The following is a 22,830-nucleotide window of genomic DNA, read 5'->3' as shown; positions in this document are numbered from 1 at the left end:
TTCCTGTTCATGAATATTCCAACAGATTTCACCATGGCAATGGAATGAATGTGATGTTCTCCAAAACTAGTTATGTTACAACTGCCACAAGACAAAAATTAGTGTCTAGTCCCTGGTATACATTGGGTGTAGTGATTTGGGACAAGTCCATGGTTGCCATGATGGCCATAAACTCCTGGACTATCTTAGACTCATGGCTACCAGATGTGAAGTTGAAATATCCATGAACCAACAGTCTCAGGGTCTCTATTATCAACTCAACAACAGATCCAGAAGCTCAAGCAGACATGATGCCAATCAACAGGAAATATACCAGCAGCAACCAGCAGAGTCCAAATTCAAATAAAGGATCTCACATCCAGTTGGCATCACTGGCCTCCAAATCCACAATATAACTTGCAGATGACAACTGCCAATAGGAGGTTCTTCTTAATTTCCCCATAAAATGTTATCAGAAAAGAGGTAAGAGTAATTATTTTTATTTCCCATAAAAAGTGTTCTCCACAATCATTGTATTTGTATTCCACATCAGTTTCAAGATTGCCTTTAAAAGTAATAACTATTCGGTATGCTTTATTTGAGTATTTACTATCATAGGTCAGCCAATCCAATTCCTAGCCTTAAAAGGAGCAATTTGTAGGATAGAACATGTGCCATGAAGGAAGAAAAGTGGGAAGGGGGAAATGGAGGGACAGGAGGGGGGAAGGAAGGAAGGAAGGAAGGAAGGAAGGATGGAGAAAGAAAAAAGAAAGAAAAGAAAAGAAAGAAAGAAAGAAAGAAAGAAAGAAAGAAAGAAAGAAAGAAAGAAAGAGAGTTGTCACTTATCATGATCTTGACTCCTTTCCTTGTCTTAATTATTGAACACAAGTGTCCACTGAACGATTAACAGCTCGTATAAGGAGCGATTGATTCTTATTTTGGGATATCATAAACAGAGACATTATATCCATGTCTTTGGTGTCCCCATCCAGAGAGAAGGTGAAGTTCTGGAGCAAAGTGCTGAAGAACAGGAAGACCTCCATCTTAGCCAGAGCCTCTCCTGGACAGGCCCTCTTCCCTGAAATTGCAAACAAGAAAACAAAGCTTATTCAAAGCTGATTAAAGAATAACATGGATCAGGCATGCATATGAATTGGTAATACTATCTGTCCCAGAGGACTGTACCTGCTGAGAATGGCATGAAAGCATCTCTTTTCCTGAACTGGCCCTTTTCATTCAAAAAATGATCTGGGTTGAACTTCTCTGGAGTCTCCCAGTGGAGAAGATCACGGTGTACTGAGGAGAGGACTGGCACAACAGCCATGTACTAGAAGAAGGAGGTAAAGAAACAGATGACATTAATTGGTGCTACTTCATCCAGAGAATAAAGAGCCTCACTTGTGTCAAATAAAATAGGCCAGCAGGGAGCAATCTGCAAACATTCTGAAATGCAATGAAGGGAGAGAGATTTGGTTTAATTAATTAATTTATTAAATTTGTATCCAGAATGACTCTAGGCAATTCACAATGCCATAAATAATACATATTAATTCATACTTATTCAAACTGCCTTGAATATGAAGGATCTTTGACTATATAACAGTGAGTGCTTTTTTGTAAAAAACAAAAAGGTGGTGGAACTCACACAGGTCATACAACCTGCCTTGCCTATCCTACAAGGTTTACCTTTGTAGTTGAAAAAAACCCTTCAGTTTTTAGTGTATCTAAAAGACTGGGATTTTATTCAAGGTAAGTTAATAATATTAATGTTACCATGCACAAATCCGTTGAAAAAGGGTGCTGGAAATCCATTCTAGTGTGTTCTATGACCAAAAAAGCCCTCATAACAATCATCTATTTTTTTTCCTCTGCAGAATATCTTTATCAGTAATTATTATTGCCACACCTTGGGAATGTTGTAACCATGGAACTTTACATCACAAGTTGTTGCCCGTGGAAAGTTTTCAAGGCTCTCAGGCCCATAACGTTGAACCTCATGGACCACAGCATTTGTGAAAGGCATATTCAACCGGTCTTCCATGCTTGGAGTGCGATTTGTACCCACTACCTCATCAATCTCTTGTTGAACCTTAGCTGTGAGAAAAATATATTGAGATGAAATTAACAATCTTTTCCTGTATTGTACTGAGCACCTTCAGTCAGCTACCACTTGAATAGAAACATGTTTTCCAAAGCACGTTCAGAGAAGATACTTCCAGTCAGGAAAATGGCTCTTCCTCAAAGTCATTTCTCAGTGGAGACCATTTCAATTTTTCTAGTGCAAGAAGACTATGTTATGGTTGAAATTATGAAAGCTGGTGATCACAGCTTACACAAGATACTAGCAAAGCTGTACTTGAGTTAGTAATAGTAATAGTAATAGTAGTAAAGTTGGAAGGGACCTTGGAGGTCATCTAGTCCAACCCCCTGCTCAGGCAGGAAACCCTACACCATTTCGGACAAATGGCTGTCCAGTCTCTTCTTAAAAACTTCCAGTGTTGGAGCATTTACTGCTTCTGGAGGCAGGCTGTTCCACTGATTAATTGTTCTCACTGTCAGGAAGTTTCTCCTTAGTTCTAGGTTGCTTCTCTCCTTGATTAGTTTCCACCCGTTGCTTCTTGTCCTGCCTTCAGGTGCTTTGGAAAATAGCTTAATTCCCTCTTCTTTATGGCAGCCCCTGAGATATTGGAATACTGCTATCATGTCCCCCCTTGTCCTTCTCTTCGTTAAACTAGACATACCCAATTCTCGCAACCGTTCCTTATATGTTTTAGCCTCCAGTCCCCTAATCATCTTTGTTGCTCTTCTCTGTACTCTTTCTAGAGTCTCAACATCTTTTTTACATCGTGGTGACCAAAACTGGATGCAGTATTCCAAGTGTGGCCTTACCAAGGCATTGAAGAGTGGTATTAATACTTCACGTGATCTTGATTCTATCCCTCTGTTAATGCAGCCTAGCACTGTGTTGGCCTTTTTGGCAGCTGCAGCACACTGCTGGCTCATATTTAGGTGATTGTCTACTAGGACTCCGAGGTCCCTCTCACAGTTACTACTATTGAGCATGGTGCCACCTATGCTGTACTTGTGCATTTGGTTTTTCTTGCCTAAATGTAGAACCTTGCTTTTTTCACCATTGAATTTCATTTTGTTAGTTAGTGCCCAGTGTTCAAGTCTGTCCAGATCCTTCTTTATATTAAGCCTGTCTTCTGGAGTGTTGGCTATTCCTGCCACCTTGGTGTGATGAGTTCCCCATCTATCCCTTCATCCAAATCATTGATGAAGATGTTGAAGAGCACTGGGCCCAGAGCAGAGCCCTGGGGCATCCCACTACACACTTCCCTCCATATAGAGGCAGTTCCATTGAGGACGACTCGCTGAATACGGCCGGTCAGCCAGCTACGGATCCATCTGGTGGTGATTCTGTCTACCCCACATTTTTCTATCTTATCAAGTAGTAGGTTGTGATCTATTTTATCAAATGCCTTACTGAAGTCCAAGTAAATTATGTCCACAGCATTCCTCTGATCCACTAATTTTGTCACTTGGTCAAAGAATGCAATAGGATTTGTCTGGCATGATCTATTTTTGACAAACCCATGTTGGCTTTTAGTAATGACTTTGTTTGCCTCTAGGTGTTCGTTGATTCGTTGTTTGATTATCTTTTCCAGGATCTTCCCAGGTATTGAGGTCAGGCTGATAGGTCTGTAATTTCCTGGATTCATTTTTTTCCCCTGTTTTGAGGATGGGAACTACATCAGCTCTTTTCCAGTCCTCTGGTAGTTACCCTGTGTTCCAGGATCTTTGAAAAATATAGTTCAGTGGTTCCAATATCACATCTGCCAGTTCCTTGAGAACTCTGGGGTGTAATCCATCTGGTCTTGAGTTGCCTCAGAAAAGAAAAAATAACCGATGAATGGAAAAATGCTGAAGTGATTCTTATACACAGGAAAAGGGCCCAATATGATTTAAAGAACTATTGCCCAATAAGCCTCCTTTCCCACAATGACAAGGTTTTCACCAAGATAATAGCAAAAAGAATATTGAGAACATTAAATGATGCACAGCTAAAGGAGCATGCAGGGTTCAGAAGTGGTTACAGCACAATAGATCACATCCAAGTTGTTCATCAAGTCATTGAAAGGTACAACAAATACACCATGCCTCTGTGCATGGCTTTCATTGACTACAATTTCATTGACTACAACTCCAGCAAGCAATAATTAGGGCATTGCTCAACCAAGGCATAGATACTTCTTACATAAACATACTACAATCAATATATGAAAACCAATGGCAGCAATTTGCCTTAATGATCTTAAAGTGGAAATCAACATAGAACAAGGTGTACGACAAGACAATACAATATCCCTATTCTTTTCTCAGTCTGCCTTTAAGAAGTATTTTGCAAACTAGACTGGGCAAAAAATGGAATAAAAATCACTGGCGCTTATTTAAATCACTTAAGATTTGCAAATGATATTGTTCTCTTCTCCCAAGATCCAGAAGAGCTACAAATAGACATATGAGAGCTGCACAAAGCAGGAGAACCATTTGGCTTAAAAATAAACCTGAAAAAGAGCCAGGTTATGTTTAATAAATTCACCAAAGAAAGAAAAAAAATATATTTGAAGAAGAACTAGATATAGTAGACCACTGCATATACTTTGGCCAATGGATGTCAATGGAAGGTGATACAATAAAGGAAATTGATCGACACGTTAAATGTGGTTGGTAGGCACTCAGCAAGCTAAGTATAATTTTTAAGAACAACTTCCCCCTATGCCTGAAGAGAAAAAGTTTTTGATCAGTGTGTACTACCTGCTCTAACATATGCCAGTGAAACATGAACACTAACCTCACAATCGATACAAAAGCTACAAGTGGCATAAAGAGCCATAGAAAGATACATGCTCAGCATTACAAGACAAGATAGAAAGACCTGCATGTGGATTAGAGTACAAACGAAAGTATATGATATCTTCAAGAAGAGTAAAAGAACTGAAATGGAAATAGGCCAGTCACATAGCAAGAAGAACTGATGGCAGGAGGACCAAGGCAGTCATAGAATGAATCCCACTCGATAAAAAGTGTCCACGAAACAGACCTAAAACAAGATGGATCGACAACATCAGCAAGTTTTGTGGGCCCAATTGGCAGGACTGTATGGGTCTTTGACTATAATAAACTTGAACTTGAACTTCATCACGCAATGGATAGAGAATGGTAAAAATGATGATGAGAATGAATATTATGTGCCAGCAGAGTACAAACAATTTATTCCCTCAAAAACCTCAAGGTTCATTTCCAAAGAAAGAATGCTTCAGGATACAGCTGCCAGTCAATTTTGCGGGGGTATTGTAGATTAAGATTTATAATATTGTCACTGCTTATAGCAGTATGGTTCAAATGTTAAGGATGATATCTTGAGTTAAAAGGATGTGGGTTTATACTGATACAAAAATGATTCTTAAGAAAAGCTATACCATATTAAATTAATCATTCATACTAGGACTCCTTAAAGCAAGTACTCAATTAATTAATTGATCTGCCTTAAGGCTGTATGAAGGAAAAGACTGCTGCTGTTAAAGCGTTCAATCACATCTTGCCTCTTCATGATCTAATGCAGTGGTCCCCAACCTCTCTGGCTCCATGGACCGACAGCAGTAGTGGCGGCAGGAGGGAGGGTTTGGTTTTGCATGTGCAACTTAACTCCCATGCATGCTCAAATGAAGCCTCAAGAACTCGCCTCCTGCTTGCATGGCCTGATTCCCAACAATTCTGGTCCAAGGAGACAGGATTGGGGACCCTTGATCGAGTGGATATTATTTTACTAGAACTGTCTTTGTGTAATCTCAGGATTCGATGGAAGCCCTATTGTTCCAAGGGCATGTTATTTAAACTGGGAAATAAACAAAACAAAACATTCTGTAAGAAGATCTTGGCAAACACTTCCCAAAACCTGCCAGGACAACTGCAGAAATACAGCTGCAATGAGTTTACTTTACTCAACAGCATCCTTACTTTATTTTTTTCCAGGATTATTAATGGAAGTCCTAAAGCAGGGGTCTTCAAACCTGGTCCTTTTATGATTTGTGGACGTCAGCTCCCAGAATTCCTCAGCTAGAGTGCTTGGCTGAGGAATTCTGGGAGTTGAAGTCCACAAGTCACAAAAGGGCCATGTTTGAAGAGCCCTGCCCTAAAGTGTTGACACCTTTATATATTTTGGTTATTTCTGTACCTTGAATGTGTGGCAATTTAGCCATTGCTAGGAGGCTGCGTAGCAAAGTTTGGCTTGTGGTTATTGTCCCAGCAGTAAAGAGAGCAAGCACAGTAATCACAAGATCTTCAAGAGTGTAGATTCCCTCAGATGAGTTCTGCTCCTGAAAAAAAAATAGAAAGGGAAACAGAAGGATGAAAATGGGATTGATTTAAAGTAATTTATGAAACTCTTCATAGTGTTTCTTTCAGTTAAAGGAAACTTAACTGACTAACTTTAGAATATATAGGAGAATTTTTCAATTGTAAAGCATTTATGCAATCACCATTTGATGCAGAGAGGAAACAATTTGCCTGTCTGACCTACCTATCAAATATTTACCACAAGAAATTACGAGAATTAAAGGTTGTTATTTAGAGCTGGACAAAAGCAACTCTTAAGCTGTATGGTGGGAAAACTGGATTAGATCTGAGCATAGAAGCTTGAATGTTACATCTGAGAGACTAATTCTAATAGAAATTGCTCCTGCAAGATGAATTATTATCTTTATATCACCTATTAAGAGTGTAGAAGAGGTGTAAATTAGCATGTAAAGCAAATGTCTATACTTATTCATTTTTAATTATGTCGGGCATAGGAGTACATGTTAATAAATGGCAAATTGAAGTAATAAAAAGGGGGATAAATATTTTCATATTCTTTCATACAAGATGAACTAGTTTCATCTTAGATACATATTGGAGATATTTAGACAGTTATGCAGAGATGGTATCTATGCCTACCTTCTCCATTCTGTGAAGGAAGCAATCAATATAGTCACGCAGGTTCTGGGGATCCAATGTCTTCTTGTGCAATTCCACTTTCTCACGGATATAATCATAGACTTTTTCAGTCTCAGACTCGATATGTCGTCCCAAAAAGTATTCCATTGTTTTTGGAAAAGTATTGTACACCTGTTGCAGAGTTGATGTTAAACAGTATATGTTTTTAGACCATAATGGTGAAGGCTTAATGCCCCAAATATTCAGAGATTAGCTTTTAGTCTGATATTGTTAATTATCAAACCTCAGCTAGGTGCCAAAACCAAGGAGACAAGTTCCACAAGAATTTCAGTAAGCTATCTTTAATTTTAGTGTTGAGTAAATACAGTGTCTTAGGAACGACTGCATGGTAGGAATTTTTATTTATAATAAGTTGGTTAAAAAGGAATCTCTTTGACAAGCCTTTTCCCCAGATCTTTCCTCACCTAGCCTGAGTTCCCTGCAGGATATATTCTGTCAAGCCTCACCCCAGCTATCCCATGAAGGGATAATGATGAAAATGATGACAGTTCTTGAAGCAGGGAGGAAAGAGGGACATAAGAATAGGGGAAATGTCTAAAAATGCCATGAGAAGAAGAGAGGTGCCTGTGCATAATTTGATATGATGATTATCAAATTATATATAGTTAAATATGTAGCATTGTACTTTTAAAAACTATTATAATAATATACCTTTCAGTTTGATCACAATATTGATATTCCTCTTATATCACAAACCTAATAGCTCAGGGGATAATGCTATTGTCATTTCTTAGAACAACATGGAAATAAGTTTGAGAATTAAAGTTAAATTTTCAGTCAAGGGATGAAAAAATTAAGTGAAACATTACAATTAGGAGGAATCAGCCCCTCCAGTGAAATTCCATGTTTGGCTCTCCCTGACTAATTAAGAAATGGGCAAGTCCGAGAAATAAGCAGGTCAGGGCCCTCAGCAGTTACGAGAGAATGAAATGATCCCGTGGGAAATAAGCCCAGCCAGGAAAGAAGGTTTGCTGAGAACCAATTTATATTTTGATGGCTCAGTCTTGTTGCATGTCTGGATTTGACTTCTCCTGCTTATCTACAGTAATCTCTACATCTACAGCAATCTCCACATCCCTTATTTGGATATTCAAACACACAGAGAGGCCCACTAGTAAAAATGAGTGTTTATAGCAGGAAGAGCATCAGAGAGGAAAAACATACCAGTCCTAGGAAACCAGTCAGAAATCTTGCTTGAGACTCCACAATCTGCTGGTTCTCTATGAAGGTTTGATCATTGTAATCAAATCGATTGCCAAAGACAACTGCACAGATCACATTAGAAACAGCACTTGCCAAATTTCTTCTTGGGTCAAAAGGCTGCCCTGCAACAAAGGCCACAGACATTTATGGGAGGGATCAAAGAATGGGGATTTTCCCTTCCACAATTCTCGACACAGAACTTCAACAAAAAAAATAGTTTGGGTCAAAGAAGTTATTCAAAAATTTTATTGGTATTTTTAAATAAAAAATATTAAATAGAAGAACCTAGATGTAATTAAATGAAAACACAAACCTTATAATCCCTAGAGGTTTTTTTGAAAACCTTCTTGCTGTCTTCTGTCAAGAATTGTTTTCTCACTCCTTTCTCTGCCCTTTTGTGCTCATGGTGGATTTTTCCCTCCCTGTCCCTTCCCTTAGAAGTTTCTATTTCCAGTTTTCACTCTCCTGACTGTCTCTCCCTCCACCTTCTAATTTCTTTCTTCTTTCTTTTTTAAAATATAATCCTATTATTTCATTTCTTTCCCCTTCTGATTCCAGAGATTTGTGCATTCATGATTATATTCAAAAGAGGCACAAATCTTTAGAGGAATACTATTTATGACTATATGTTTTCCTTTCTAGTTTTAGATTACCTATGTCATTCATCCATAACTTCTTTTTCTGGCTCTTGAATTTGCCTGATATATAATCATGTTCAAATAAATTGTTTAAAGAGTTTTTTTGGGCTTCTTTTCCCAGTTTTAACTGAGCACTCTATTCCCTCAGCACTGTCTCCTTCTAATCTATCCAGCTCTTTTTTGAAATAATAATAATAATAATAATAATAATAATAATAATAATAATAATAATATTCCATTCACATTTTTTTTCTATTCATTTTTTTAAATCGCCTTCCAGAAAAGACTTGTCCATGGAACATGATTTTCCAAGATGCTACATCTCCTGGAAAAAAAATAAATTTATATCTGTCAAGCACCAGGCAAATCAGGCGATCCAGGCAGTTGAAATGGGTATAAAGATTTATTGTAAGCTTAAGCTCTCTACAAGAATCTGAACTAATAATGGCCAAAGGAAATTAGCTGGATGTAGATCTCTTGTGGGCATGAAGGGACTCATGACTGATGATTTGTTTGATCCCTCCCTTGGGATCAGCCTGGTCATTTCCTACAATAGCCTTAATTCAAATCCACGCCACCTCACAGATCTCCATCACTCATGCAGTTGATTCTTATCCATATTTTCCTTACCTCATTTATTTTACACGCATATATATACCTATCTAAGTTTTTCTTTATTTTGTGCACTTAAGCACAGATGATTTGAGTTTCAGTTTAGAATCTAGTTTTCCTGTAACTTCACATAAAACAACAAACCCTTTCCAGTTTCATATTTTAAAAGATAATAGTCTTCCTGATATGATTCTTCTGTGGGAGAACAGGTCTCAGTTTCTTTAGATGACCTTTTGTGGCAGCCATTTCCTCCACCAGACAAAGAGCTTCCTCCTGCACCCTCTCAGACATTCTTTTCTTCCCCATCCCAAAATCTCGCAAGGTGGACAGTGTGAACCGTCGCAGCTCCCTCCATTTCTTCTCATCATTTGTAGATATTCCTGAAACAAAAGACACCAAAAGGATCATGATGTTGGTCAATTCTCAGCTTTTGTGGAAGAGCATGTTTCGATATAATATTTCAGGCACTTTTCTTTTTCAAATCTTTGTTTCAATCATAGGTGAAAGAGGCTACTACACTGCAATAAATTATGCATCAGAGAAATGTCCTTCCTCACATTTAAAGTAAACAAGGCTTGATGTTTGAAATACCAGTGAAGCAAACGTCACAGTTGCCATCTTTCCATTCTTGACTGCTGTCATAAGTGTGTTATAGATAGAAAGAAATCCCTACACTAGACATGGAACTCTATACTGAGATGCCGTTTTCAGTAAGCAGAAGAAAATTGGAGTCATTTTGAGTTGTGGATTTTATTTTATTATTATTATTTGCTGTAGAGGCTTTATTGACAAAAATAAATCACTTCCAATTATGTATGTACTAGCTTGCTTGATTGTGTGCTAACAAGTTACTCTCAACTCTTAGCTACCTTTAGATTTCCTCCAACACAATCTATCCCTAACCTAATTCTTCAGGACTTGTAAGGGTACATTTGTCATCATTTTAACTGAGTTCATTGACGTTGCAGATGGCCCTCCTTTTCCTTTTATCTTTCTCACCATTATACCCTCCTCTAGGGAGCGAGACCTTTGAACCATACTGTATGTCTGAAGAATGATAATTTCAGTCTGGTCATTTATGCATTCAATGGAAACTCTGACCTGATTTGCTCAATGAGCTATTTGTTTCTTATTTTTGGATGTCCACAATATTCTCAGAGATTTTGTCCAACATCAAAACCATATTCTTTCAATATTCTTTCTCTCCTGTTTATTCAAAGTCCAAATTGTCAAAGTATCCTCTTTGAAGAACATTTTGTCTGCCTTCCCAAAGGACCAGTTTAAAGGTGAGATTACTTTTTTTTTTTTTTTTGAATGTAAGGAACAACCAGAACAGATTTCAGAAGTGATCAGTGGAAGCGAAAGGGTGAAAAAAAGGTGTTCCTCCCTCTTCAAAAAACATGACCAGATCAACCTCTTTACAAAACTTCATTTCAAGTGAAACTTTCATAACTATCAATAATATTAAGAGCATTAAAATAATTTAAAATTACTTATAGAAAATTAAAAAGAGCTACAACGAATAAAGAAATAAAAGCGAATCAACCTTTATTTTGGAACACTCGTCTGTGAAAGGCCGTATTAGTTCGCCTACCAAATTCTTCTGCTTGATTTATCAAAGCATCTTTTACCACCTCATATCCACAAAGAGCAACCATTGGTTTTGATCCAATCCAGATAGTAAATATAGGTCCATACTTCTCTGTAAGCTAAAGGTAAAATTAGATGAAAACCCAGTTAATTAAACGATAAAGCATTTTTTGGTGAAATTATTCTAAAGCATGCTTGAAATATTTCTTAAATTCATAACAGAAATCATGTTGAATCTAACCTTTAATAATTCTTAGTATCTACAGGGTACATTAATTTGATTGGATAAATTGCATGTACTGTATCTCCTAGCTGGTGAGATGATGGGAATGAGATAATCACAATTTTGACTGTATAATACATTTCTGCAAGTAATCTGGTACTACAAAATATATGATAGCAAGTTTTGCTTGTAACCACATATTTTAATGAACTTTGTAACCTCCATTGTGTGTTTATCAGACTGTAACTAGGTGACTTTAAATTAAAATTCCTACTGAAGATGCACAAGAGCCCCTAATAAAATTGGACTCTTATAAAAGAAAATCAAACTCCTTAAACTAGGAAAATGTGGATATAACTTTCCAAATAATCACCTGAAAAAGCAAAGAAGTACAATAGTTACCTTTTTATAGGATTTTTTTAGAGGTAGTACATCTTGCTGAAAGAGGTTCCCCAGAATAGGCCATGGAGTAGGTCCAGGGGGCAGCTGCCCTTTTTTCTTGTACATTTGGAAAGATGAGAAAAGGGTGAAAAGTATACAGAGAAGAAGCAGAACTCCTGCCCATGTCAGCTCCATCCTCTCCTCAGTTGTTTTCCTCTTCAAAAATCCAAAAAGCTGTTTAAAGGAGACAACGTTGAAAGAAGGAGACCAATTGAATCCCCAATCACATCTAAATTCTTCACTTCCTCTAACCTTTACATACCTCCTTATTTACATTCAGCTCAAATTATTCTTTCACCTCTATTAGTATAGGAGAGTTACTTATCAACATTCTTATCTTTGGACTGTGGACCACTTTGGCTAAATCCTTAAATAAACAACTCATTTTAAGCACTCTCTCTTATTTGCTGACCATACAATAACTTGTGAAAGAGTAATTAACTTTTGCTACTGAACCCTGTGAAACTTACGTTTTTCTTTTTCTTTCACTGAGTTGTCACAGCCCTGAATTCAATATTATGATCATAAGTAAGTACAATGTTGTCATGACCTTTAACTGGGCAAAATGGTGCATCATGGGGCAATATTTTTTGTGAATGAAGGTGAATATACATGTCCCGGGATAACGTCACCTGTAGTCACATTCAATGTTTGCATGAGCCCATATTGTAATTGTTATGTCCTGGGCCTGCTGAGTGACTCAGCAGGTGTAGGAAGCTGCAGAGAGGCCCGGGCAGACCACATGAATGCCTGGGACCATACAGGCTGTCTCCAGCCTATTGCGCATGCGCAAGGTGGGAGAAATATGTTACATTGATTGGTTGACACTGTCCCTGAAAAGGGTTATAAAAGGAATCTGTGCCATTTTGTTTTGGTTCTGTTGGTGATTAAATAAAGAGAAGACTGTTGATACTCCTGCCTCATCTCAATGCCTTTACGATTGAAACAGAACAGTAATGACGGCCAAAAAGACTTTGTTACCTGTAATTGATCTGGCCACAGTGGCACATACCTTGATTCAAGGTTGACTCAGCCTTCCATCCTTCCGAGGTCGGTAAAATGAGGATCCAATCAATCTGTTTATTACAGCCATAAGGCCAGACATAATCAAAATATAACAATAGTGACAATTTTACTTCCATATTTATAGAATATAAAACCATCAAACAATCAATGTAATATAATCTGAAATTCTCAAAATAAAGCATCATATTAATTTTTTTCAGACCTTGATAACGGTGCGACGTATTGTGCAAATAGTGGCACAAAATTGGCCAACCTGAATTGATATTTTCGGATCCTTATCCAAAAGTAGCAACTTTAGATAAAATTCATATCCCCTTCCTGGAAACTTCTTCAATATTGGATATATAAGAATCTGTCTAGAGTATTTATATAAAGAACAATGAAGCAGCTTATGGCTTAGGGTTTCTATGGAGCCATCACCACATGGACACAACGAAGGTGCATAGGAATGCCCTTAAACCGTCCAAAAAGGACTGCCGAGGGCAACACATACAGCCCTGGCTAAGGTGAAAGCTTTACGAAATTTCAAAATTGTAATGGAAAATAGATAAGACGCTGGGGAGAATCCTTCTGGAAGCAAGTGACAAATATTGGAATGTGCCACCTTACTTAAGTTTGTTTGGAGATCAATATCCCAGATACATTGATTCAAGGCAGTTCTAGCATTATCAAATCCTAATGAACACAGACTTTCCATAGAGAAGCCCAGCGATTTAATTTTATCTAGTGCTTTTTTTTCCCACGACAATTTAAAATGACCTATAAATACTAACGGGGCTAACCCTACAGCCATCAAAATTAACTTTAGCCAAAAGGTAATAAGAAAGAACCATGCTCTAGCTTCCAATGAAACTAAACCTATTTCCACCTGTAGGATGGCATTTTTAACACTTTTAGGTACCATCAGTATGGCTCTAATAAACTTATGTTGAATAATTTCAATAGCATTAAGCTTTGCAAATGAACATATTTGCGAGCCATAGAGGAGCTGAGGGAATGCCTTAGCTTGGAAAACCTTACAAGCTGCCGGGATGTAGTAAGCTCCTTTAGAACAGCGGTTCTCAACCTGTGGGTTGTGACCCCACTTGGGGTCAAACGACCATTTCACGGGGGTCGCCAAACAACACAGTCCGCCATTTTTCCCCCTTTTCCTTAGCTGTGCTACTCCCTTTTATTCTATTGGCTTTGGAAAGCCAATAGAATAGACTCTCTTGAATAGAGTCTAATTCTATTGGCTTTCCAAAGCCAATAGGAATTGTCCAGGCTGTCTCTGCCCTGCTGAGCCCACCAAAAGTTCCATTCTGCAAACGGTGCTGCAAGTTGTCTGCAGCAAAGGCGAGCTGTCTGGAAGTTTCCACCTCTCCCTGCTGAGCAACTACTAAAAATGTAAGTAAAAGAGGGCCAAGGGTGAGAGGTGCGTGGGGCCCGGCGGGTGTCTAACCTCCCTTGGGCTGGGCCAGCTAGTGGCCCAGCCGGTGGTCTCCCTGCGCTGTCGCTGCCCCTTGCCAGCTATGCCTCGGCCAGTGCAGGGGGCGGCACCATGCATGCGCAGCACTCCCAGGCAGGGAAAGTCCTTGACTTACGACCAGTTGGGTAGTCCTCGACTTACGACTGTTTGGGGGTCACGGCATTAAAAAGGTTGAGAACCACTGCTTTAGAATGATAAAATTTTATGATAGCTGATGAGGTGCGCTGTGCAACACTTGCCAGATAAAGAAAATGAATATGCCAGGATAGGGAGTCATGGAACTGCTCTCCAAGATATTTATAGGTACTCACCTGTTCAATTGGAGTCCCATCAGTTTGTTATTTATGGATCTTATGATGGTAAGAGGCAAATAGTAAAACTTTAGTTTTTTCAAAATTTATTAATATTTTGTATTCTATGCAAAATAAAGCTAATGCCCTAAGTGCTTTTCTCATTCCCACCTGAGAAGTGGACAAAATAAGTATATCATCGGCATACAATAGTGCTGGAATTGCACAATCAGCCAAGATAGGTGGATGATGGGCTGGAGCAGCAAGCACTTTCATTCTTGGATTTAGGTACAATTTTAAAAATTGGGGAGCTAATATGCAACCTTGCCTTACACCTCTGTAAGTTGGGACTGCTTTAGATGAATGTCCCCAGGGGGAACATCTGATTTTTAGAGAGGTATTTGAATAGAGTGACTGAATGAGAACCAACAGCCTTTTATCAATCGTGGAATGTCTTAGACTACACCACAATCTCTCCCTTGGTATTACATCAAAAGCTGATTTAAAATCAACAAAAGTTGCATAAAGAGAACCATGAGAGGGAGTAGAATATTTTTCAGCCAAAGGTGCAAAATTAGACAATGATCCAGTGTTGAACGTTCCTCCCTATTACAATGGCCTGATTCCAATCGGTGGAAAATGTCCTATGTTATTAATATGAGTGAATAGGATGGCTAAAACTGGGGCCCACCAATCTTTATTTTTCCTTATTAATTCTGGAGGGATAAAATTCCCTCCAGATGCGTTACCTGATTTCAACTGGGCAATAAACTCTTTGACCTCAGCTATGGATACTGGAGGCCAATCCAGGAAGTCATTACAAGGGGGGATCACTTCTGAAATTACAGCAGGAATCCGCTTAAAGATGTTTTTAAAATGATCCTCCCATTTGTCAGCAGATATTTGTGAAATAGGGCCAAAACTTCTATTTGTAAAAGACTGATTTATTAAATGCTAGAACAAAGTAGAATTTTTGAGCTTTGCTGCTGAAATTAGATTACTCCAATTTTCTTTTATAGCCTGTTGTTTCTTTATCTTTAAGAGATCTTTATAATTTTTTTGTGGTCTTGAGTAATTTAGAAGCATTCACCAAATTTTCCTGGCGAAAGGAAATTATTGCATTTAAGAGAGCTTTTTTTTTTGCTTTAATGCAATCACTATCATACCAAGATTTAGATCTTTTACGCACATGCACAAATAAGTTGTTGTAAATCTTGTCGGGGGGGGGGGTTGGAGATTAGTGGTAATTGATTGATACAACGAAAATGCTTGTTCATATGAATCAGATGACCAAATCTGAACATGCATATGAAGAAGGGGCTCTGAGGTCAACATTTAGCCATAGTTTTGGCCAGTTCTTGAGACCATTTAATTTTTACTTGCCCCTTTATTGTAATATCGATGGGCAATGTGCCACTTCTAATAATTCAAAATTTGTCTTAGCCTTAAATGTACAGATTAATGGAAAGTGGTCACTATCAAGGCGCGTTCCAATATAAAAGTAAACTATATGCTGTACAAAGTTCCGAGAGATCATAATATAATCCGGTATACTGGCTCCCTTAGGACCCCAGAATATGAACTCTCTGTTTAAATCACCTCTAACAGAGCCATTAAATAAAACCAAATCTAAACTATCCACAAATTGAGCCAGACGAAATCCTGCACTATTACATTTTTGATCTTTACATTGTCTGGCTGCTATGAGACCTACATCAATTTTAGAGGGCACTGGCCACTTAAAATATGTTTGTAGGGAAGCATCAGATTTGCCAATGCTTGCATTAAAATCCCCAGCTATTAATATAATTGAGTTTGGGTAATGCCATGATAGCAAATTTACATAGGGATCAAACTGATCCCACAGTTTGTTTGTTTCTCTATGCCCACGAAATGGAGGGAAATAGGCATTAACCAATAATGCAGTGCAAGATTTGAATCTAAGTAAAAGGGCTAACGCCATATTTGAGCAAGACTCAAGCATAGATACTGAAACACTGAGTTTAACAGATACCATAGACCTGATGGTCCTTTTTTATGCATTCAGAGTAAAGGGAATATAACCAAAATTGTGTCATTCTCGTTTGTTGATTAGGGCTAGTTTCCAGAGGTCTGGTAGGCGGGAGGTGTCTTCACATTTATTCATGTTGTGGGGGTGTTTTTCTATTTTGATGGCTTTCATAATTATTCTCTTGTTGTGGTGTTCAGTTTTGGAGATTAGTTTGGTTCTTTCAAAATCAATTTCATGTCCTGTAGCTTTAAGGTGATGGAAGAGGGAGGAAGTTTTTTCTTCTTTTCTGGCTGCATTCTTGTGTTCTGTGATGCATGCATTTATTCTCCTATTAGTTTGTCCAATGTATGTGGCTGGGCAGATTTTGCATGGTATTTCATAGACTCCTTGGTTTTCTAGCTGGATTATGTCTTTGGGGTTTCTTAAGATGTTGGCTATTTTTTGGTTGGTGCTGAAGGCTGTCTTGATATTGTGTTTGTGGAGAATTTTGCTGATTTTATCTGTGGTGCCTTTGATGCAGGGGAGGAGGGCGGGAGAAAACCCAAATAACCAAAGACCTACATATATAGTAGGCAAAGAATCTTTCTTCCAATATTGTCCAACCAATAACCTTGCCGCCGTAATAAGATTCAACATTAAAATAGTTTCTTTAACATCACAATCTACAATAATACCTAACAAGAATAATTGTGGTGAAAACTTTATCTTTCTATTAAAAATCTTCTGAATGTTCCACCAAATCTTAATCCAAAAGGCTTTTATGTTTTTACACGTCCACCAAATGTGGTAATAAGTTGCATCCAAGCATCCACATCTCCAACACTTAGACTGTAAATTAGGATACATAATATCCTAATTTACAGCAAAAATATCCTAAGTTTGCAAACTTTTGATTGTTGAAGTATTCTAGAATGTTGTGATTTAATGTGTGTCTCTTGGAGACAAATTATATCCATTTTTAGCTTTTGTAGTCTATGAAATATTTTACTCCTTTTTGATGGGGAGTTAAGACCATTTATATTTATTGAAAGAATTCTAATTTCCTCCATAGTTTCAGTTGTGTCAAGATCTCAATTTTCTAGAAGGGCTTATCTGCCTCTGATCTTTAGGCCTCACATCTTCCTCTGATTGAAACTTTTTAGGCGCTTCTTTCTCTGTTTGTTTCAATGTTCCTGCAGTCGTTTCCTCTGGTTTGTTAAGTTCTGCCTCACCTCTCTCCAAGATTATTAAAAAAGTCCTTTGTTGATCCTTCTGGGATCAACCATCTGAAGTTCAGTCCTTTACTGATCAATTTCCTCGTTAAGAATTGGTATTCTCTTCGAGCTTCTCTAATTCTTCTTGGGATCTGTTTGAGAACTATGAAATCTTTATCTTTGTATTTCAGAGTTTGGTCCCTCATAGTCTCAGGATCTCATCCCATACTGCTCTTTTGCTGAATCTAATATGAACTTCCCTAGGCACTCTATTTCTTCTTGCATAATTTGAATTCACTCTATAGACTTGATCAACTTCTCTTTTGATTTGATCCCTTTCCATTCTGAGCAAGTCCGCCAATAACTCAGTCATCAATAGTAACAAGTTGTCATCACTCTCTTCTACCACATTTTGGAATCTTAGAAAGTATGATGCACGTTCAAACTCCATCCTTGCCATATTTTCTTCCAGCTCCGCATTAGATTGCACCAATCTTTGATTTTCATCTTGGAGAGCCTCTAATTTCTTGTCTACTACTACTGACTTGTCTTCAATATTTTGCATTCGTTGACTTCCACTGGCAATGGCAGCTTTCTTCAGCTGTCCGCCCTGGGATGTGTCAAAGCCAGCTGAGACAGCAAGCAACAGCTGTCTCGCGGCTTGGAAACTCTCTCCCCGGGTGAAGGGGAGGAGGTGAGCTTTCCTCAGATAGTGGTAGAGCTCCCTGAGGCCCCAAGGTTTTCTTTTTTGGTGGTCAGAGGGTGAGCTCCCAAGGAGTCTGGGGTGTTCTCCACATTCCAGGATGCCTTTGCCCTGATTTTTCTAGGGCAAAGCTAGATGCTGCTTCCATATCTGCACTTAAAATGAACTTGTGAGTAAATTTTAAAGCAGACAGAGCTGACCAGGAGAGACTAAAACGGAGATTATTTCGGACTTTAATTCTGGAAAAGAACTTATCTTCTCCTTCTTTTAATTAAGAGTGGTGAAAAATGGCGCTGAGATGTTGATTCATTGAGTGAAAGGACTGGAACTTCTACTTGGAACAATGTAACAGATTTTGCATTTGTATAAATTGCAAGAATCTTCTTTTTTTCTTTTAAGGGGGCTTTTGTCTTTTTTCCCCTTCTCCTTTTTTCTTTTTTTTTGGGGGGGGGGTATTTGTTGATTTTATAAGATTTTAGCAGACTTTTTATAAGTGGTCTTAAAAATAAAATGGCTTCAAAGCGTCTTGAAGCTTCTGTTGCTTCTAAAGCCTCAATCTTCCTGGTAATGCAGACAGCTCAGCAAGCTAAGTCTAAGTTTCCACCATCTTCTCCATTGTCTCCAGCATCTATACTTAAAGATTTACAGGATGCCTTGGAAAAAAAGGCACGACAGGTTAAAGAAGAGATGGAGATTTTTATTGAAAATAAATTCATGAAATTGACAGAGGACATAGCGTTTGCGTTTCAAAAGTTTGTTGGTCACATAGATCTGCTGGATGAGCATATTGATGATGTTGTGGAAAATTTTGAAAAACTGGAAGATCGAATTGACAAAGTGGAAAATAATGTGGAAACAATACAGGATGAAGTTACTATGTTACAATACAAAAACATGGAATTTGCTTTAAGAATAAGGGGAATGAAGGAAAATATTCAAGAGGATTTGAGACAAGTCGTGGTAAAAGATATAGCTCTTATTTTGGGGGCTGAGCCTGAAGAAATACTGAGAGTGACGGAAAAAGTTTTTAGGGTTAATTCTAGCGTTGCGAGACAAAGGAATTTGCCACAAGATGTGGTTATCTATTTTTCTAGGAGAGTGGTTCTCAACCTGTGGGTCGGGACCCCATTTGGGGTCGAACGACCATTTCATGGGGGTCGCTAAAAAACGCAGTCTGCCATTTTTTCCCCCTTTTCCTTAGCTATGCTACTCCCTTTTATTCTATTGGCTTTTGAAAACCAATAAGTGCAACATATTTTTCCCGCCTTGTGCATGTGCAATAGGCTGGAGACAGCCTGTCTGGCCCAGGCAGCCTCATGGTCTGCCTGGGACTCTCTGCACCTGTTGTGTCAATCACAGCCCAGGACATAACAAAAGTGGTTTCCATTCTTTTAATCAGGAGACAGATTAGCTGTTTAAGAGACTTCAATTGATTGAGGCTATAACTGACCTGGGTGATTTGCAAACTCATAATCTGGTAAATCGCCAAGCTTGGGCCTCTGCCCTGCTACTACAGAGCCCAGGAAATCTCAGGTGGAGGAAATATATACCACAGCTTACTAGAACCTGAAGTGTTTGCCATAATTCCACACATTTCTTTTTCCCTGTTGGTAAAGTGCCTGTGAATAGTTTAATGCCAAAATTCAAAGATATATTAAAAAAGTGAATTTACAAGTGAGGGATGAAAAAGTTCCTAAATGTAATTGAATACTTTGCCACAGGTAGTTCTTTAGTGTTATTAGGATTAATTACGTAATCATGCAATGTAAGATGAAGGAGCCCTGGTGGCGCAGTGGTTAAAGTGCAGTATTGCACTATAGCCTACAGTTGAACCTGATGGGGCTCAAGGCTGAATCAATCTTTCATCCTTCCAAGGTCGGTAAAATGAGGACGCAGATTGGTGGGGCAATATACAAATAATGCTCTACATTGTAAGCCACCCAGAGAGTGTTGTAAAGCACTATGGGCCGTATAAAAGCCTAAATGCTATTGCTATGAAGCTGCCAGGCTGATTTTTACTGCCCTAAAAAGACAAATCAGGAGAGGTTTGCATAATTGTAGCCATGCATGGAACTCCCATGTGGAAAACCTTGTCCCAGAAAGTAGGTTCCTATACTGTAATTGGACTATTTGAATTCGCCTATACCCTAAGGCAGCAATGCTGGCTGTGGAATTCTGGGAGTTGAAGTCCACATGCCTTAAAATTGTCAAGGTTGAGAAACACTGCCCTAAGGCAAGACTTGGACTGTCCCTTATTTGAGCTGCAAAGACATTTAATACTTTCCCATTTCTTAATAATTTCCCAGAAGGAGATTCTGCAGAGCTGGAAGGGTATATAAGAATGTTTTTTTTTCTTGTTTCAAATAGAGTCTAACTATCCATTGAGGCTCTATTAAATATTGCTGAACCTTGTTTCCACCATCCCTTTCACCCTTATTAGAGGCCATATTAAGGACAAAGTTGAAACCCAGTAAACATGCTTTCATGACCCAGTTAGGATTTTTAAAGGTAAAACACACAGGTAAAATGTAAAAAAAAAAAAAAATCACACACCTTAAAGTTTTTCTCACTGGCCTGCATGGAGTCTACAATGCTGGAATGTTTTTTGTGCCAGGCAGATGATGGGATTACTGACAGAGCCTGAAATGCAAATTTGTCTTGGAGGCAGCACAGTGGATTAGGCAATAACAGCTGAGAAAGCAAAAATGTCCTTTTTCCTAGGGCTAAGAGAGAATGTCATCAGACTGGCTTTCATGGCTAAAGTAAGGCTTGAACCCCCATTCTTTTACTTTCTAGTCTGGTGCCTTAAGCTCTAAACCAAACTGGCCCTTTTATAAAAGCTTGCTTTTTCCTTGATTCCAAGGAAAAGGAAAACAGATTTAGTATACACATTTTAGCAATAACTTCTCACCCCTTGCAATACTAAGGATTCCAAATGCATTATTAATGATAAATCCAAGGCCTTTTTCTTTACAAAACAATATTTTCTTTCCTTTTTCTTTACAAAACAATATTTCACTATAATCCATTCAGATGTTTGTTGATCCTCATTACAAATTACTTCATTACATCTGTTGGCATAATGTGTTTCTTCCAATAACTTCTCACCCCTTGCAATACTAAGGATTCCAAATGCATTATTAATGATAAATCCAAGGCCTTTTTCTTTACAAAACAATATTTTCTTTCCTTTTTCTTTACAAAACAATATTTCACTATAATCCATTCAGATGTTTGTTGATCCTCATTACAAATTACTTCATTACATCTGTTGGCATAATGTGTTTCTTCCAATAACTTCTCACCCCTTGCAATACTAAGGATTCCAAATGCATTATTAATGATAAATCCAAGGCCTTTTTCTTTACAAAACAATATTTTCTTTCCTTTTTCTTTACAAAACAATATTTCACTATAATCCATTCAGATGTTTGTTGATCCTCATTACAAATTACTTCATTACATCTGTTGGCATAATGTGTTTCTTCCAACATAGTCCCCATACAGTTTCTGGTGCAGTTCCTCAAAGATATCTCTGAATGCCATTATAAATTGCTTGTCTTTTGTCTCCAATATCAAAAATATTTTTTTCTTTTCCACAAATTTATATTTATTTTTTAAAATAATTCCAGAGTCTTAATAATCAAAATCCAATATTCCAATGTTTTCTTACCCCTTAATCTTTTTAAAACGTTCTGTATACAAAACCTTGTCTTGCTTTTTGCTGTTTATTTTAAATTCTTAAAATTATAAAAATAGATATTAATTTTCTTTTCTTTTTTAAAAACAAGTTTTATTAGTTTTTTCTTTTTACAGACAAGTCCTTAAGAATCAACGTGGTGGCAGGGTAATCAATTGTCCAAAAGCAAAGTCATACTTATATAGTTCAAATTAAATCATTAGAAACCCCCTCTCTATTCCCTCAGATAATATATTATATTCAAATTAATGTATTTCAATACAACTAAGTCAATCAAAACAATAATAATAATAATAATAATAATAGTAAAGTTGGAAGGGACCTTGGAGGTCATCTAGTCAAACCCCTGCTCCCAATGATCAATAACATTTCATCTAAATAAGTCCAAATCCTGTGTTCACCTTTATTATTACAATTGCTATATTCCATTTTGCTACTATAAATACATAATTAACACATTTAAGATAGAAAAATATGGGGTAGACAGAATCACCACCAGATGGATCCATAGCTGGCTGACCGGCCATACTCAGCGAGTGGTCCTCAATGGAACTGCATCTATATGGAGGGAAGTGTGTAGTGGGGTGCCCCAGGGCTCTGTTCTGGGCCCAGTACTCTTCAACATCTTCATCAACGATTTGGATGAAGGGATAGATGGGGAACTCATCAAATTTGCAGACGACACCAAGCTGGC

The 22,830-nt window shown here is 37.9% G+C and overlaps 1 protein-coding gene across 3 annotated transcripts; it reads right to left on the bottom strand.

Annotated features, from left to right (window-relative positions):
* Nucleotides 1–463: 463 nt before the first annotated feature.
* Nucleotides 464–22,464, bottom strand: LOC120296915 (cytochrome P450 2C5-like). 3 transcript variants are annotated; one of them, XM_039318965.1, is made up of 11 exons: nt 20,990–22,464; nt 12,758–12,821; nt 11,707–11,919; nt 11,038–11,200; nt 9,722–9,871; nt 8,203–8,363; nt 6,979–7,149; nt 6,218–6,359; nt 1,886–2,073; nt 1,165–1,306; nt 464–1,057 (listed from the first exon to the last, which is right to left on the bottom strand). In XM_039318965.1, exons 3-11 carry the CDS (start codon nt 11,878–11,880, stop codon nt 855–857), a joined length of 1,494 nt encoding a protein of 497 aa, XP_039174899.1. In that variant the 5' UTR covers nt 11,881–11,919; nt 12,758–12,821; nt 20,990–22,464; the 3' UTR covers nt 464–854. The 3 variants fall into 3 exon arrangements, with proteins under 3 accessions (XP_039174899.1, XP_039174897.1, XP_039174898.1); XM_039318963.1 differs by lacking the exon at nt 12,758–12,821; XM_039318964.1 differs by lacking the exon at nt 12,758–12,821 and having other exon boundaries at nt 11,086–11,200.
* Between the last annotated feature and the right edge of the window lie 366 nt (nt 22,465–22,830).

The sequence above is a fragment of the Crotalus tigris genome, unplaced genomic scaffold (assembly GCF_016545835.1).
Source record: "Crotalus tigris isolate CLP2741 ecotype Arizona unplaced genomic scaffold, ASM1654583v1 scf7180000021763.139304, whole genome shotgun sequence".
NCBI classification, from domain to species: Eukaryota; Metazoa; Chordata; class Lepidosauria; order Squamata; family Viperidae; genus Crotalus; species Crotalus tigris.
The sequence above is the reverse complement of the archived record's forward strand: the minus strand, read 5'-3'. Positions and strand labels throughout refer to the sequence as shown.